Below are 16315 nucleotides of genomic sequence, written 5' to 3'. Positions count from 1 at the left end.
GTGCATGTGTTGATATGTGTGTGTGTGTGTGTGTGTGTGTGTGTGTGCGTGTGTGTATGTGTGTAGTGGAGCGTGGATGCTGGGCGGTTTGCGGAAATGGTGTATGTTTGGGTTTGGTCCTGGCGTGTGAGGGTGGGGAGCCCTTGTGGACCACATGGACGTGTGGGAGGGCGGTGGCATGTGGGCGCATTTCCGCAGTCGGAGTTGCCACAGGGTGGTCGCCCTTGGAGGGGACCTCAGGCCCACAGAGCCCTCCCAGGACGGGGACCCCTGGCCTCGTGGCCTGCCACGCCGCTCCGCAATATCGGTGCCACGGAATCTCCGAGCGCCACGTTCGAAACCCTCGTGGCCGGACGGGAAACGGCCTTACAGAACGCGTGTCCAAGGTCTCCTGGCAAAGCAGAGCACGCCGGTTCTGGCTAGCTACACCCGCTGCCGGGGACGGAGGCCAATGCGATATGAACTCTGTGACCCTGACGCTTGCCCCAGCGTCACACAGCGTGACCGCAGGAGAGAGACCCACAGCGACGACCGACACAACCCCGGGGCCCACGGAAACGGCAAGCGCTGGCACATCAGGCGTTGGTCCTACGCCTCCCCAAGGCCCTTGCGAGAGGAGAAGGTGTTTGGACTGCGGTCGCAATGCTACCTCCCGTGCTCTCAGCCGAGAGTCCCTGCCGTGTCAGGCAGCACACCTCTTGGCAAGCGATTCCCATGACACGCCTAGGGCCAGCTGACCCTCCCACTGAACACAGGACCCATTCCCACCAAGCAGCTGACCCTCCCACTGAACACAGGACCCATTCCCACCAAGGGCACGGGTGTTTCCACGACCAGCGGACTTCCGTGGGCCTCGCCCCTGAGCAACGAGCTCTCATCGGGCAGCACGGTCCCCACGTGTGCAGGATCCAGCTGGCTCGGCAAGTCCGTCCCACCCTGGGCTCCCACAGGCCTCGCTCCTCTAAGGCAGGGATCTTTAAACGCTCGGACACATTCCCAGCGGACGTTTCCGTCAGACACCGTGCAGGACGCTAGGCAGGGCTGCTCATTCGGCGCAGGACTGAGGACCCAGGCCCTGGCTGCGTCGCTCACCCACTGCGATGCCACGGAAAGGTGCAAGGAGCAAGGGAAGGAAGCCACTTCTCCTCCAGCCCCACGACAGCTGCACTTTGTCCAGATCCACGTCTGACCAGGCCACAGCGCCAGACTGGGATCCATGCTCGCGGGGCTTGCCCCGTCCTGCCAAGGGCGCAGGCGAGCAAGGACAGGTCTCGAGCGTTCCCCATCCCACTGGGCATCGGGGCATCTGGCCCACCAGTCTCTGGGACCTTCTGAGAAATACCTACAGCAGTGCATGCCCAGGCCCCGCGGGGGGCAGCAAGCCCTCCACGGCTTCCGTGGCTTGCGCCGGCGGACAGCGTCCCGGACGTGCTGGGGTTCATCACAATCAATTGCACTCCTGGGGGTCCCTGGGAAGACGCCCACCGATCGCTGCACCTCGGGGACGGAGACCCCGGGCCCACTCCGCTAAGGGACCGAAACGCGGCCCCGACGCACCCCGGAGCAAGTCCCCGTAGCCACCAGGTGGCCGCCCAGCGGGAACGGGTGATGTCGGGCACGGCCCCCACAGTCCCCAAAGCCATGACCGCGTGTGGCAGAATACAACCAGAGGCTCGGGCCACGCAGCACCCCGCCGGCACCCCGCCAGCACCCCGCCTGCCTTCCCCCCCGGCGCTGCCGTTTTTGGGTAGGCCGAGAGCCTGCACGGCGGCTCCACGTGTGCCCTGGTCTCACGGCTCGTGCCTTGTGGGGCCCCATTGGGCCTCCACGGGCTTACCTTCAGGTGCTGCTGTCAAGGTCAGCGTCCTGGCAGTGGGCCTCTGCCCTCTACCTACAAGCCCCCGGGGCACACCAACGATGCCACAGGGGTAACGGGCCCCGGGGCTCTCCTCGCAACCCATGGCCCCTGCCGTTGCACCCTGTACCACACGCTCCCTCAGGAGTTCTGCTTGAAGCGCCACCCCGGCCCACGCTGCTCCGGGACAGGCCTCCGAGGGCCTCACCCAGCGCCTCCTTAAGGGACTCCCACGAACCGGATACCATCTGCCCGACTCGACACAAGAGCCCGGCGGCGCCTCTGAGGACCTCCGACTGGCTAAGGCGGGCAAACGCCTCCCGGGCCCTGAGCCACACATGCGGCTTTCCCAGGCCGAAGTCCCTCGGGGGCTAGACATGGTGGTGCTGGCGGAGCTAGCGGTACCGGCGGTTGCGGAGGCGGCAGCGGTGGTGGAGGTGGTGGTGGTGGTGGAGGTGGTGGTGTTGGTGGAGGTGGTGGTGGTGGTGGTGGTGGTGGTGGTGGCTACCAGCGTGTGACCGAGGGGAAGCTGTCCCTCGCTCCTACCTTCTGCCCCGGGGGAGACAACGTGCTGGACCTCAGTTTCGATGAGAACGACGGTAGGGAGTTCTCACTCATTTTGTTCAGCTTTTCCAAGGAATGCAGAATGAGGGAGTCATCATCGATCCGAGCACATTCGGGGCCGCCTGGTAACTGAACAGGCCAGGCTGGGTGGCTAGGAGGGTAAGCCGATGGCCTCAGAGCCCTGCGGCAGCCCGGCCCGTCCGGACCCACACTCCTGAGCAAGAGGAACGGTGCAACCTCGCACCGAGAACCAGACCCCGCTCGCCGCCAGGCTGGCGCGCACTGGCAGCCTCTGCGGCAGGCGCGCGATATCCCACCGTCACCAGTTCCACCTGAGACAGGGGAAGGCTTACCGTCTCGACGATCTGTCCGCAGGGTGCCGGCGCTGGACTGCACGTCTTCCGCGGACCCGACCAAGCTCTGCGCATCCGAGGACAGGAAGGACATCATCTCTGGGCAGAACGGAGGCCCTACTAGCGTGGGCCCTGCACCTGACAAGTGTGGACAAGGAGCACGCACGTGTAAGCCACAGACCCAGGAGCACAGCTCCCAGTGTAGCTCACAACGGGTGGGGGAGAAGCCTTTCCTATGCCAAGTCCTGACCCTCTGACCCTCTGTCCATCTGACTTGGTGGCAGCCGGGCAGGATGCCACACGTGCCGCCTGGGCAAGCCACGGACGTGTGGGTCTCCGGGGCGTCAGGTATGAGTCTGCGTATGCCGAGGGGGCGTGCATGTGTTGATATGTGTGTGTGTGTGTGTGTGTGTGTGTGTGTGCGTGTGTGTATGTGTGTAGTGGAGCGTGGATGCTGGGCGGTTTGCGGAAATGGTGTATGTTTGGGTTTGGTCCTGGCGTGTGAGGGTGGGGAGCCCTTGTGGACCACATGGACGTGTGGGAGGGCGGTGGCATGTGGGCGCATTTCCGCAGTCGGAGTTGCCACAGGGTGGTCGCCCTTGGAGGGGACCTCAGGCCCACAGAGCCCTCCCAGGACGGGGACCCCTGGCCTCGTGGCCTGCCACGCCGCTCCGCAATATCGGTGCCACGGAATCTCCGAGCGCCACGTTCGAAACCCTCGTGGCCGGACGGGAAACGGCCTTACAGAACGCGTGTCCAAGGTCTCCTGGCAAAGCAGAGCACGCCGGTTCTGGCTAGCTACACCCGCTGCCGGGGACGGAGGCCAATGCGATATGAACTCTGTGACCCTGACGCTTGCCCCAGCGTCACACAGCGTGACCGCAGGAGAGAGACCCACAGCGACGACCGACACAACCCCGGGGCCCACGGAAACGGCAAGCGCTGGCACATCAGGCGTTGGTCCTACGCCTCCCCAAGGCCCTTGCGAGAGGAGAAGGGGTTTGGACTGCGGTCGCAACGCTACCTCCCGTGCTCTCAGCCGAGAGTCCCTGCCGTGTCAGGCAGCACACCTCTTGGCAAGCGATTCCCATGACACGCCTAGGGCCAGCTGACCCTCCCACTGAACACAGGACCCATTCCCACCAAGCAGCTGACCCTCCCACTGAACACAGGACCCATTCCCACCAAGGGCACGGGTGTTTCCACGACCAGCGGACTTCCGTGGGCCTCGCCCCTGAGCAACGAGCTCTCATCGGGCAGCACGGTCCCCACGTGTGCAGGATCCAGCTGGCTCGGCAAGTCCGTCCCACCCTGGGCTCCCACAGGCCTCGCTCCTCTAAGGCAGGGATCTTTAAACGCTCGGACACATTCCCAGCGGACGTTTCCGTCAGACACCGTGCAGGACGCTAGGCAGGGCTGCTCATTCGGCGCAGGACTGAGGACCCAGGCCCTGGCTGCGTCGCTCACCCACTGCGATGCCACGGAAAGGTGCAAGGAGCAAGGGAAGGAAGCCACTTCTCCTCCAGCCCCACGACAGCTGCACTTTGTCCAGATCCACGTCTGACCAGGCCACAGCGCCAGACTGGGATCCATGCTCGCGGGGCTTGCCCCGTCCTGCCAAGGGCGCAGGCGAGCAAGGACAGGTCTCGAGCGTTCCCCATCCCACTGGGCATCGGGGCATCTGGCCCACCAGTCTCTGGGACCTTCTGAGAAATACCTACAGCAGTGCATGCCCAGGCCCCGCGGGGGGCAGCAAGCCCTCCACGGCTTCCGTGCCTTGCGCCGGCGGACAGCGTCCCGGACGTGCTGGGGTTCATCACAGTCAATTGCACTCCTGGGGGTCCCTGGGAAGACGCCCACCGATCGCTGCACCTCGGGGACGGAGACCCCGGGCCCACTCCGCTAAGGGACCGAAACGCGGCCCCGACGCACCCCGGAGCAAGTCCCCGTAGCCACCAGGTGGCCGCCCAGCGGGAACGGGTGATGTCGGGCACGGCCCCCACAGTCCCCAAAGCCATGACCGCGTGTGGCAGAATACAACCAGAGGCTCGGGCCACGCAGCACCCCGCCGGCACCCCGCCAGCACCCCGCCTGCCTTCCCCCCCGGCGCTGCCGTTTTTGGGTAGGCCGAGAGCCTGCACGGCGGCTCCACGTGTGCCCTGGTCTCACGGCTCGTGCCTTGTGGGGCCCCATTGGGCCTCCACGGGCTTACCTTCAGGTGCTGCTGTCAAGGTCAGCGTCCTGGCAGTGGGCCTCTGCCCTCTACCTACAAGCCCCCGGGGCACACCAACGATGCCACAGGGGTAACGGGCCCCGGGGCTCTCCTCGCAACCCATGGCCCCTGCCGTTGCACCCTGTACCACACGCTCCCTCAGGAGTTCTGCTTGAAGCGCCACCCCGGCCCACGCTGCTCCGGGACAGGCCTCCGAGGGCCTCACCCAGCGCCTCCTTAAGGGACTCCCACGAACCGGATACCATCTGCCCGACTCGACACAAGAGCCCGGCGGCGCCTCTGAGGACCTCCGACTGGCTAAGGCGGGCAAACGCCTCCCGGGCCCTGAGCCACACATGCGGCTTTCCCAGGCCGAAGTCCCTCGGGGGCTAGACATGGTGGTGCTGGCGGAGCTAGCGGTACCGGCGGTTGCGGAGGCGGCAGCGGTGGTGGAGGTGGTGGTGGTGGTGGAGGTGGTGGTGTTGGTGGAGGTGGTGGTGGTGGTGGTGGTGGTGGTGGTGGCTACCAGCGTGTGACCGAGGGGAAGCTGTCCCTCGCTCCTACCTTCTGCCCCGGGGGAGACAACGTGCTGGACCTCAGTTTCGATGAGAACGACGGTAGGGAGTTCTCACTCATTTTGTTCAGCTTTTCCAAGGAATGCAGAATGAGGGAGTCATCATCGATCCGAGCACATTCGGGGCCGCCTGGTAACTGAACAGGCCAGGCTGGGTGGCTAGGAGGGTAAGCCGATGGCCTCAGAGCCCTGCGGCAGCCCGGCCCGTCCGGACCCACACTCCTGAGCAAGAGGAACGGTGCAACCTCGCACCGAGAACCAGACCCCGCTCGCCGCCAGGCTGGCGCGCACTGGCAGCCTCTGCGGCAGGCGCGCGATATCCCACCGTCACCAGTTCCACCTGAGACAGGGGAAGGCTTACCGTCTCGACGATCTGTCCGCAGGGTGCCGGCGCTGGACTGCACGTCTTCCGCGGACCCGACCAAGCTCTGCGCATCCGAGGACAGGAAGGACATCATCTCTGGGCAGAACGGAGGCCCTCCTAGCGTGGGCCCTGCACCTGACAAGTGTGGACAAGGAGCACGCACGTGTAAGCCACAGACCCAGGAGCACAGCTCCCAGTGTAGCTCACAACGGGTGGGGGAGAAGCCTTTCCTATGCCAAGTCCTGACCCTCTGACCCTCTGTCCATCTGACTTGGTGGCAGCCGGGCAGGATGCCACACGTGCCGCCTGGGCAAGCCACGGACGTGTGGGTCTCCGGGGCGTCAGGTATGAGTCTGCGTATGCCGAGGGGGCGTGCATGTGTTGATATGTGTGTGTGTGTGTGTGTGTGTGTGTGTGCGTGTGTGTATGTGTGTAGTGGAGCGTGGATGCTGGGCGGTTTGCGGAAATGGTGTATGTTTGGGTTTGGTCCTGGCGTGTGAGGGTGGGGAGCCCTTGTGGACCACATGGACGTGTGGGAGGGCGGTGGCATGTGGGCGCATTTCCGCAGTCGGAGTTGCCACAGGGTGGTCGCCCTTGGAGGGGACCTCAGGCCCACAGAGCCCTCCCAGGACGGGGACCCCTGGCCTCGTGGCCTGCCACGCCGCTCCGCAATATCGGTGCCACGGAATCTCCGAGCGCCACGTTCGAAACCCTCGTGGCCGGACGGGAAACGGCCTTACAGAACGCGTGTCCAAGGTCTCCTGGCAAAGCAGAGCACGCCGGTTCTGGCTAGCTACACCCGCTGCCGGGGACGGAGGCCAATGCGATATGAACTCTGTGACCCTGACGCTTGCCCCAGCGTCACACAGCGTGACCGCAGGAGAGAGACCCACAGCGACGACCGACACAACCCCGGGGCCCACGGAAACGGCAAGCGCTGGCACATCAGGCGTTGGTCCTACGCCTCCCCAAGGCCCTTGCGAGAGGAGAAGGGGTTTGGACTGCGGTCGCAACGCTACCTCCCGTGCTCTCAGCCGAGAGTCCCTGCCGTGTCAGGCAGCACACCTCTTGGCAAGCGATTCCCATGACACGCCTAGGGCCAGCTGACCCTCCCACTGAACACAGGACCCATTCCCACCAAGCAGCTGACCCTCCCACTGAACACAGGACCCATTCCCACCAAGGGCACGGGTGTTTCCACGACCAGCGGACTTCCGTGGGCCTCGCCCCTGAGCAACGAGCTCTCATCGGGCAGCACGGTCCCCACGTGTGCAGGATCCAGCTGGCTCGGCAAGTCCGTCCCACCCTGGGCTCCCACAGGCCTCGCTCCTCTAAGGCAGGGATCTTTAAACGCTCGGACACATTCCCAGCGGACGTTTCCGTCAGACACCGTGCAGGACGCTAGGCAGGGCTGCTCATTCGGCGCAGGACTGAGGACCCAGGCCCTGGCGGCGTCGCTCACCCACTGCGATGCCACGGAAAGGTGCAAGGAGCAAGGGAAGGAAGCCACTTCTCCTCCAGCCCCACGACAGCTGCACTTTGTCCAGATCCACGTCTGACCAGGCCACAGCGCCAGACTGGGATCCATGCTCGCGGGGCTTGCCCCGTCCTGCCAAGGGCGCAGGCGAGCAAGGACAGGTCTCGAGCGTTCCCCATCCCACTGGGCATCGGGGCATCTGGCCCACCAGTCTCTGGGACCTTCTGAGAAATACCTACAGCAGCGCATGCCCAGGCCCCGCGGGGGGCAGCAAGCCCTCCACGGCTTCCGTGCCTTGCGCCGGCGGACAGCGTCCCGGACGTGCTGGGGTTCATCACAATCAATTGCACTCCTGGGGGTCCCTGGGAAGACGCCCACCGATCGCTGCACCTCGGGGACGGAGACCCCGGGCCCACTCCGCTAAGGGACCGAAACGCGGCCCCGACGCACCCCGGAGCAAGTCCCCGTAGCCACCAGGTGGCCGCCCAGCGGGAACGGGTGATGTCGGGCACGGCCCCCACAGTCCCCAAAGCCATGACCGCGTGTGGCAGAATACAACCAGAGGCTCGGGCCACGCAGCACCCCGCCGGCACCCCGCCAGCACCCCGCCTGCCTTCCCCCCCGGCGCTGCCGTTTTTGGGTAGGCCGAGAGCCTGCACGGCGGCTCCACGTGTGCCCTGGTCTCACGGCTCGTGCCTTGTGGGGCCCCATTGGGCCTCCACGGGCTTACCTTCAGGTGCTGCTGTCAAGGTCAGCGTCCTGGCAGTGGGCCTCTGCCCTCTACCTACAAGCCCCCGGGGCACACCAACGATGCCACAGGGGTAACGGGCCCCGGGGCTCTCCTCGCAACCCAGGGCCCCTGCCGTTGCACCCTGTACCACACGCTCCCTCAGGAGTTCTGCTTGAAGCGCCACCCCGGCCCACGCTGCTCCGGGACAGGCCTCCGAGGGCCTCACCCAGCGCCTCCTTAAGGGACTCCCACGAACCGGATACCATCTGCCCGACTCGACACAAGAGCCCGGCGGCGCCTCTGAGGACCTCCGACTGGCTAAGGCGGGCAAACGCCTCCCGGGCCCTGAGCCACACATGCGGCTTTCCCAGGCCGAAGTCCCTCGGGGGCTAGACATGGTGGTGCTGGCGGAGCTAGCGGTACCGGCGGTTGCGGAGGCGGCAGCGGTGGTGGAGGTGGTGGTGGTGGTGGAGGTGGTGGTGTTGGTGGAGGTGGTGGTGGTGGTGGTGGTGGTGGTGGTGGCTACCAGCGTGTGACCGAGGGGAAGCTGTCCCTCGCTCCTACCTTCTGCCCCGGGGGAGACAACGTGCTGGACCTCAGTTTCGATGAGAACGACGGTAGGGAGTTCTCACTCATTTTGTTCAGCTTTTCCAAGGAATGCAGAATGAGGGAGTCATCATCGATCCGAGCACATTCGGGGCCGCCTGGTAACTGAACAGGCCAGGCTGGGTGGCTAGGAGGGTAAGCCGATGGCCTCAGAGCCCTGCGGCAGCCCGGCCCGTCCGGACCCACACTCCTGAGCAAGAGGAACGGTGCAACCTCGCACCGAGAACCAGACCCCGCTCGCCGCCAGGCTGGCGCGCACTGGCAGCCTCTGCGGCAGGCGCGCGATATCCCACCGTCACCAGTTCCACCTGAGACAGGGGAAGGCTTACCGTCTCGACGATCTGTCCGCAGGGTGCCGGCGCTGGACTGCACGTCTTCCGCGGACCCGACCAAGCTCTGCGCATCCGAGGACAGGAAGGACATCATCTCTGGGCAGAACGGAGGCCCTCCTAGCGTGGGCCCTGCACCTGACAAGTGTGGACAAGGAGCACGCACGTGTAAGCCACAGACCCAGGAGCACAGCTCCCAGTGTAGCTCACAACGGGTGGGGGAGAAGCCTTTCCTATGCCAAGTCCTGACCCTCTGACCCTCTGTCCATCTGACTTGGTGGCAGCCGGGCAGGATGCCACACGTGCCGCCTGGGCAAGCCACGGACGTGTGGGTCTCCGGGGCGTCAGGTATGAGTCTGCGTATGCCGAGGGGGCGTGCATGTGTTGATATGTGTGTGTGTGTGTGTGTGTGTGTGTGTGCATGTGTGTATGTGTGTAGTGGAGCGTGGATGCTGGGCGGTTTGCGGAAATGGTGTATGTTTGGGTTTGGTCCTGGCGTGTGAGGGTGGGGAGCCCTTGTGGACCACATGGACGTGTGGGAGGGCGGTGGCATGTGGGCGCATTTCCGCAGTCGGAGTTGCCACAGGGTGGTCGCCCTTGGAGGGGACCTCAGGCCCACAGAGCCCTCCCAGGACGGGGACCCCTGGCCTCGTGGCCTGCCACGCCGCTCCGCAATATCGGTGCCACGGAATCTCCGAGCGCCACGTTCGAAACCCTCGTGGCCGGACGGGAAACGGCCTTACAGAACGCGTGTCCAAGGTCTCCTGGCAAAGCAGAGCACGCCGGTTCTGGCTAGCTACACCCGCTGCCGGGGACGGAGGCCAATGCGATATGAACTCTGTGACCCTGACGCTTGCCCCAGCGTCACACAGCGTGACCGCAGGAGAGAGACCCACAGCGACGACCGACACAACCCCGGGGCCCACGGAAACGGCAAGCGCTGGCACATCAGGCGTTGGTCCTACGCCTCCCCAAGGCCCTTGCGAGAGGAGAAGGGGTTTGGACTGCGGTCGCAACGCTACCTCCCGTGCTCTCAGCCGAGAGTCCCTGCCGTGTCAGGCAGCACACCTCTTGGCAAGCGATTCCCATGACACGCCTAGGGCCAGCTGACCCTCCCACTGAACACAGGACCCATTCCCACCAAGCAGCTGACCCTCCCACTGAACACAGGACCCATTCCCACCAAGGGCACGGGTGTTTCCACGACCAGCGGACTTCCGTGGGCCTCGCCCCTGAGCAACGAGCTCTCATCGGGCAGCACGGTCCCCACGTGTGCAGGATCCAGCTGGCTCGGCAAGTCCGTCCCACCCTGGGCTCCCACAGGCCTCGCTCCTCTAAGGCAGGGATCTTTAAACGCTCGGACACATTCCCAGCGGACGTTTCCGTCAGACACCGTGCAGGACGCTAGGCAGGGCTGCTCATTCGGCGCAGGACTGAGGACCCAGGCCCTGGCGGCGTCGCTCACCCACTGCGATGCCACGGAAAGGTGCAAGGAGCAAGGGAAGGAAGCCACTTCTCCTCCAGCCCCACGACAGCTGCACTTTGTCCAGATCCACGTCTGACCAGGCCACAGCGCCAGACTGGGATCCATGCTCGCGGGGCTTGCCCCGTCCTGCCAAGGGCGCAGGCGAGCAAGGACAGGTCTCGAGCGTTCCCCATCCCACTGGGCATCGGGGCATCTGGCCCACCAGTCTCTGGGACCTTCTGAGAAATACCTACAGCAGCGCATGCCCAGGCCCCGCGGGGGGCAGCAAGCCCTCCACGGCTTCCGTGCCTTGCGCCGGCGGACAGCGTCCCGGACGTGCTGGGGTTCATCACAATCAATTGCACTCCTGGGGGTCCCTGGGAAGACGCCCACCGATCGCTGCACCTCGGGGACGGAGACCCCGGGCCCACTCCGCTAAGGGACCGAAACGCGGCCCCGACGCACCCCGGAGCAAGTCCCCGTAGCCACCAGGTGGCCGCCCAGCGGGAACGGGTGATGTCGGGCACGGCCCCCACAGTCCCCAAAGCCATGACCGCGTGTGGCAGAATACAACCAGAGGCTCGGGCCACGCAGCACCCCGCCGGCACCCCGCCAGCACCCCGCCTGCCTTCCCCCCCGGCGCTGCCGTTTTTGGGTAGGCCGAGAGCCTGCACGGCGGCTCCACGTGTGCCCTGGTCTCACGGCTCGTGCCTTGTGGGGCCCCATTGGGCCTCCACGGGCTTACCTTCAGGTGCTGCTGTCAAGGTCAGCGTCCTGGCAGTGGGCCTCTGCCCTCTACCTACAAGCCCCCGGGGCACACCAACGATGCCACAGGGGTAACGGGCCCCGGGGCTCTCCTCGCAACCCAGGGCCCCTGCCGTTGCACCCTGTACCACACGCTCCCTCAGGAGTTCTGCTTGAAGCGCCACCCCGGCCCACGCTGCTCCGGGACAGGCCTCCGAGGGCCTCACCCAGCGCCTCCTTAAGGGACTCCCACGAACCGGATACCATCTGCCCGACTCGACACAAGAGCCCGGCGGCGCCTCTGAGGACCTCCGACTGGCTAAGGCGGGCAAACGCCTCCCGGGCCCTGAGCCACACATGCGGCTTTCCCAGGCCGAAGTCCCTCGGGGGCTAGACATGGTGGTGCTGGCGGAGCTAGCGGTACCGGCGGTTGCGGAGGCGGCAGCGGTGGTGGAGGTGGTGGTGGTGGTGGAGGTGGTGGTGTTGGTGGAGGTGGTGGTGGTGGTGGTGGTGGTGGTGGTGGCTACCAGCGTGTGACCGAGGGGAAGCTGTCCCTCGCTCCTACCTTCTGCCCCGGGGGAGACAACGTGCTGGACCTCAGTTTCGATGAGAACGACGGTAGGGAGTTCTCACTCATTTTGTTCAGCTTTTCCAAGGAATGCAGAATGAGGGAGTCATCATCGATCCGAGCACATTCGGGGCCGCCTGGTAACTGAACAGGCCAGGCTGGGTGGCTAGGAGGGTAAGCCGATGGCCTCAGAGCCCTGCGGCAGCCCGGCCCGTCCGGACCCACACTCCTGAGCAAGAGGAACGGTGCAACCTCGCACCGAGAACCAGACCCCGCTCGCCGCCAGGCTGGCGCGCACTGGCAGCCTCTGCGGCAGGCGCGCGATATCCCACCGTCACCAGTTCCACCTGAGACAGGGGAAGGCTTACCGTCTCGACGATCTGTCCGCAGGGTGCCGGCGCTGGACTGCACGTCTTCCGCGGACCCGACCAAGCTCTGCGCATCCGAGGACAGGAAGGACATCATCTCTGGGCAGAACGGAGGCCCTACTAGCGTGGGCCCTGCACCTGACAAGTGTGGACAAGGAGCACGCACGTGTAAGCCACAGACCCAGGAGCACAGCTCCCAGTGTAGCTCACAACGGGTGGGGGAGAAGCCTTTCCTATGCCAAGTCCTGACCCTCTGACCCTCTGTCCATCTGACTTGGTGGCAGCCGGGCAGGATGCCACACGTGCCGCCTGGGCAAGCCACGGACGTGTGGGTCTCCGGGGCGTCAGGTATGAGTCTGCGTATGCCGAGGGGGCGTGCATGTGTTGATATGTGTGTGTGTGTGTGTGTGTGTGTGTGTGCATGTGTGTATGTGTGTAGTGGAGCGTGGATGCTGGGCGGTTTGCGGAAATGGTGTATGTTTGGGTTTGGTCCTGGCGTGTGAGGGTGGGGAGCCCTTGTGGACCACATGGACGTGTGGGAGGGCGGTGGCATGTGGGCGCATTTCCGCAGTCGGAGTTGCCACAGGGTGGTCGCCCTTGGAGGGGACCTCAGGCCCACAGAGCCCTCCCAGGACGGGGACCCCTGGCCTCGTGGCCTGCCACGCCGCTCCGCAATATCGGTGCCACGGAATCTCCGAGCGCCACATTCGAAACCCTCGTGGCCGGACGGGAAACGGCCTTACAGAACGCGTGTCCAAGGTCTCCTGGCAAAGCAGAGCACGCCGGTTCTGGCTAGCTACACCCGCTGCCGGGGACGGAGGCCAATGCGATATGAACTCTGTGACCCTGACGCTTGCCCCAGCGTCACACAGCGTGACCGCAGGAGAGAGACCCACAGCGACGACCGACACAACCCCGGGGCCCACGGAAACGGCAAGCGCTGGCACATCAGGCGTTGGTCCTACGCCTCCCCAAGGCCCTTGCGAGAGGAGAAGGGGTTTGGACTGCGGTCGCAACGCTACCTCCCGTGCTCTCAGCCGAGAGTCCCTGCCGTGTCAGGCAGCACACCTCTTGGCAAGCGATTCCCATGACACGCCTAGGGCCAGCTGACCCTCCCACTGAACACAGGACCCATTCCCACCAAGCAGCTGACCCTCCCACTGAACACAGGACCCATTCCCACCAAGGGCACGGGTGTTTCCACGACCAGCGGACTTCCGTGGGCCTCGCCCCTGAGCAACGAGCTCTCATCGGGCAGCACGGTCCCCACGTGTGCAGGATCCAGCTGGCTCGGCAAGTCCGTCCCACCCTGGGCTCCCACAGGCCTCGCTCCTCTAAGGCAGGGATCTTTAAACGCTCGGACACATTCCCAGCGGACGTTTCCGTCAGACACCGTGCAGGACGCTAGGCAGGGCTGCTCATTCGGCGCAGGACTGAGGACCCAGGCCCTGGCTGCGTCGCTCACCCACTGCGATGCCACGGAAAGGTGCAAGGAGCAAGGGAAGGAAGCCACTTCTCCTCCAGCCCCACGACAGCTGCACTTTGTCCAGATCCACGTCTGACCAGGCCACAGCGCCAGACTGGGATCCATGCTCGCGGGGCTTGCCCCGTCCTGCCAAGGGCGCAGGCGAGCAAGGACAGGTCTCGAGCGTTCCCCATCCCACTGGGCATCGGGGCATCTGGCCCACCAGTCTCTGGGACCTTCTGAGAAATACCTACAGCAGTGCATGCCCAGGCCCCGCGGGGGGCAGCAAGCCCTCCACGGCTTCCGTGCCTTGCGCCGGCGGACAGCGTCCCGGACGTGCTGGGGTTCATCACAGTCAATTGCACTCCTGGGGGTCCCTGGGAAGACGCCCACCGATCGCTGCACCTCGGGGACGGAGACCCCGGGCCCACTCCGCTAAGGGACCGAAACGCGGCCCCGACGCACCCCGGAGCAAGTCCCCGTAGCCACCAGGTGGCCGCCCAGCGGGAACGGGTGATGTCGGGCACGGCCCCCACAGTCCCCAAAGCCATGACCGCGTGTGGCAGAATACAACCAGAGGCTCGGGCCACGCAGCACCCCGCCGGCACCCCGCCAGCACCCCGCCTGCCTTCCCCCCCGGCGCTGCCGTTTTTGGGTAGGCCGAGAGCCTGCACGGCGGCTCCACGTGTGCCCTGGTCTCACGGCTCGTGCCTTGTGGGGCCCCATTGGGCCTCCACGGGCTTACCTTCAGGTGCTGCTGTCAAGGTCAGCGTCCTGGCAGTGGGCCTCTGCCCTCTACCTACAAGCCCCCGGGGCACACCAACGATGCCACAGGGGTAACGGGCCCCGGGGCTCTCCTCGCAACCCATGGCCCCTGCCGTTGCACCCTGTACCACACGCTCCCTCAGGAGTTCTGCTTGAAGCGCCACCCCGGCCCACGCTGCTCCGGGACAGGCCTCCGAGGGCCTCACCCAGCGCCTCCTTAAGGGACTCCCACGAACCGGATACCATCTGCCCGACTCGACACAAGAGCCCGGCGGCGCCTCTGAGGACCTCCGACTGGCTAAGGCGGGCAAACGCCTCCCGGGCCCTGAGCCACACATGCGGCTTTCCCAGGCCGAAGTCCCTCGGGGGCTAGACATGGTGGTGCTGGCGGAGCTAGCGGTACCGGCGGTTGCGGAGGCGGCAGCGGTGGTGGAGGTGGTGGTGGTGGTGGAGGTGGTGGTGTTGGTGGAGGTGGTGGTGGTGGTGGTGGTGGTGGTGGTGGCTACCAGCGTGTGACCGAGGGGAAGCTGTCCCTCGCTCCTACCTTCTGCCCCGGGGGAGACAACGTGCTGGACCTCAGTTTCGATGAGAACGACGGTAGGGAGTTCTCACTCATTTTGTTCAGCTTTTCCAAGGAATGCAGAATGAGGGAGTCATCATCGATCCGAGCACATTCGGGGCCGCCTGGTAACTGAACAGGCCAGGCTGGGTGGCTAGGAGGGTAAGCCGATGGCCTCAGAGCCCTGCGGCAGCCCGGCCCGTCCGGACCCACACTCCTGAGCAAGAGGAACGGTGCAACCTCGCACCGAGAACCAGACCCCGCTCGCCGCCAGGCTGGCGCGCACTGGCAGCCTCTGCGGCAGGCGCGCGATATCCCACCGTCACCAGTTCCACCTGAGACAGGGGAAGGCTTACCGTCTCGACGATCTGTCCGCAGGGTGCCGGCGCTGGACTGCACGTCTTCCGCGGACCCGACCAAGCTCTGCGCATCCGAGGACAGGAAGGACATCATCTCTGGGCAGAACGGAGGCCCTCCTAGCGTGGGCCCTGCACCTGACAAGTGTGGACAAGGAGCACGCACGTGTAAGCCACAGACCCAGGAGCACAGCTCCCAGTGTAGCTCACAACGGGTGGGGGAGAAGCCTTTCCTATGCCAAGTCCTGACCCTCTGACCCTCTGTCCATCTGACTTGGTGGCAGCCGGGCAGGATGCCACACGTGCCGCCTGGGCAAGCCACGGACGTGTGGGTCTCCGGGGCGTCAGGTATGAGTCTGCGTATGCCGAGGGGGCGTGCATGTGTTGATATGTGTGTGTGTGTGTGTGTGTGTGTGTGTGCGTGTGTGTATGTGTGTAGTGGAGCGTGGATGCTGGGCGGTTTGCGGAAATGGTGTATGTTTGGGTTTGGTCCTGGCGTGTGAGGGTGGGGAGCCCTTGTGGACCACATGGACGTGTGGGAGGGCGGTGGCATGTGGGCGCATTTCCGCAGTCGGAGTTGCCACAGGGTGGTCGCCCTTGGAGGGGACCTCAGGCCCACAGAGCCCTCCCAGGACGGGGACCCCTGGCCTCGTGGCCTGCCACGCCGCTCCGCAATATCGGTGCCACGGAATCTCCGAGCGCCACGTTCGAAACCCTCGTGGCCGGACGGGAAACGGCCTTACAGAACGCGTGTCCAAGGTCTCCTGGCAAAGCAGAGCACGCCGGTTCTGGCTAGCTACACCCGCTGCCGGGGACGGAGGCCAATGCGATATGAACTCTGTGACCCTGACGCTTGCCCCAGCGTCACACAGCGTGACCGCAGGAGAGAGACCCACAGCGACGACCGACACAACCCCGGGGCCCACGGAAACGGCAAGCGCTGGCACATCAGGCGTTGGTC

General features: G+C 65.4%; 1 protein-coding gene and 5 non-coding genes across 6 annotated transcripts in view; all 6 read right to left on the bottom strand.

The window, feature by feature from the left end:
• LOC122894669 overlaps positions 1 to 2880 on the bottom strand; it is a 36435-nt gene extending 33555 nt beyond the window's left edge. Inside the window, exon 1 of the mRNA XM_044232419.1 lies at positions 2773 to 2880. Within this exon, the coding sequence (XP_044088354.1) occupies positions 2773 to 2869 (97 nt within the window). The 5' untranslated portion in view covers positions 2870 to 2880. The remainder of the gene's footprint in view (positions 1 to 2772) is intronic.
• Positions 2429 to 2523, bottom strand: LOC122895149. Its single transcript, XR_006382131.1, has one exon. It is a non-coding gene; the product is annotated as a small nucleolar RNA SNORD116 (small nucleolar RNA).
• A 2695-nt stretch (positions 2881 to 5575) lies between the features above and the next one.
• On the bottom strand, positions 5576 to 5670 carry LOC122895148. Its single transcript, XR_006382130.1, has one exon. It is a non-coding gene; the product is annotated as a small nucleolar RNA SNORD116 (small nucleolar RNA).
• A 3050-nt stretch (positions 5671 to 8720) lies between these two features.
• On the bottom strand, positions 8721 to 8815 carry LOC122895147. The gene has a single exon (XR_006382129.1). It is a non-coding gene; the product is annotated as a small nucleolar RNA SNORD116 (small nucleolar RNA).
• A 3050-nt stretch (positions 8816 to 11865) lies between these two features.
• On the bottom strand, positions 11866 to 11960 carry LOC122895146. Its single transcript, XR_006382128.1, has one exon. It is a non-coding gene; the product is annotated as a small nucleolar RNA SNORD116 (small nucleolar RNA).
• A 3050-nt stretch (positions 11961 to 15010) lies between these two features.
• LOC122895145 lies at positions 15011 to 15105 on the bottom strand. Its single transcript, XR_006382127.1, has one exon. It is a non-coding gene; the product is annotated as a small nucleolar RNA SNORD116 (small nucleolar RNA).
• Between the last annotated feature and the right edge of the window lie 1210 nt (positions 15106 to 16315).

Source organism: Neovison vison, chromosome 13, assembly GCF_020171115.1.
Source record: "Neovison vison isolate M4711 chromosome 13, ASM_NN_V1, whole genome shotgun sequence".
NCBI lineage: Eukaryota > Metazoa > Chordata > Mammalia > Carnivora > Mustelidae > Neogale > Neogale vison.
This window is presented reverse-complemented; position numbering and strand designations above follow the sequence as displayed.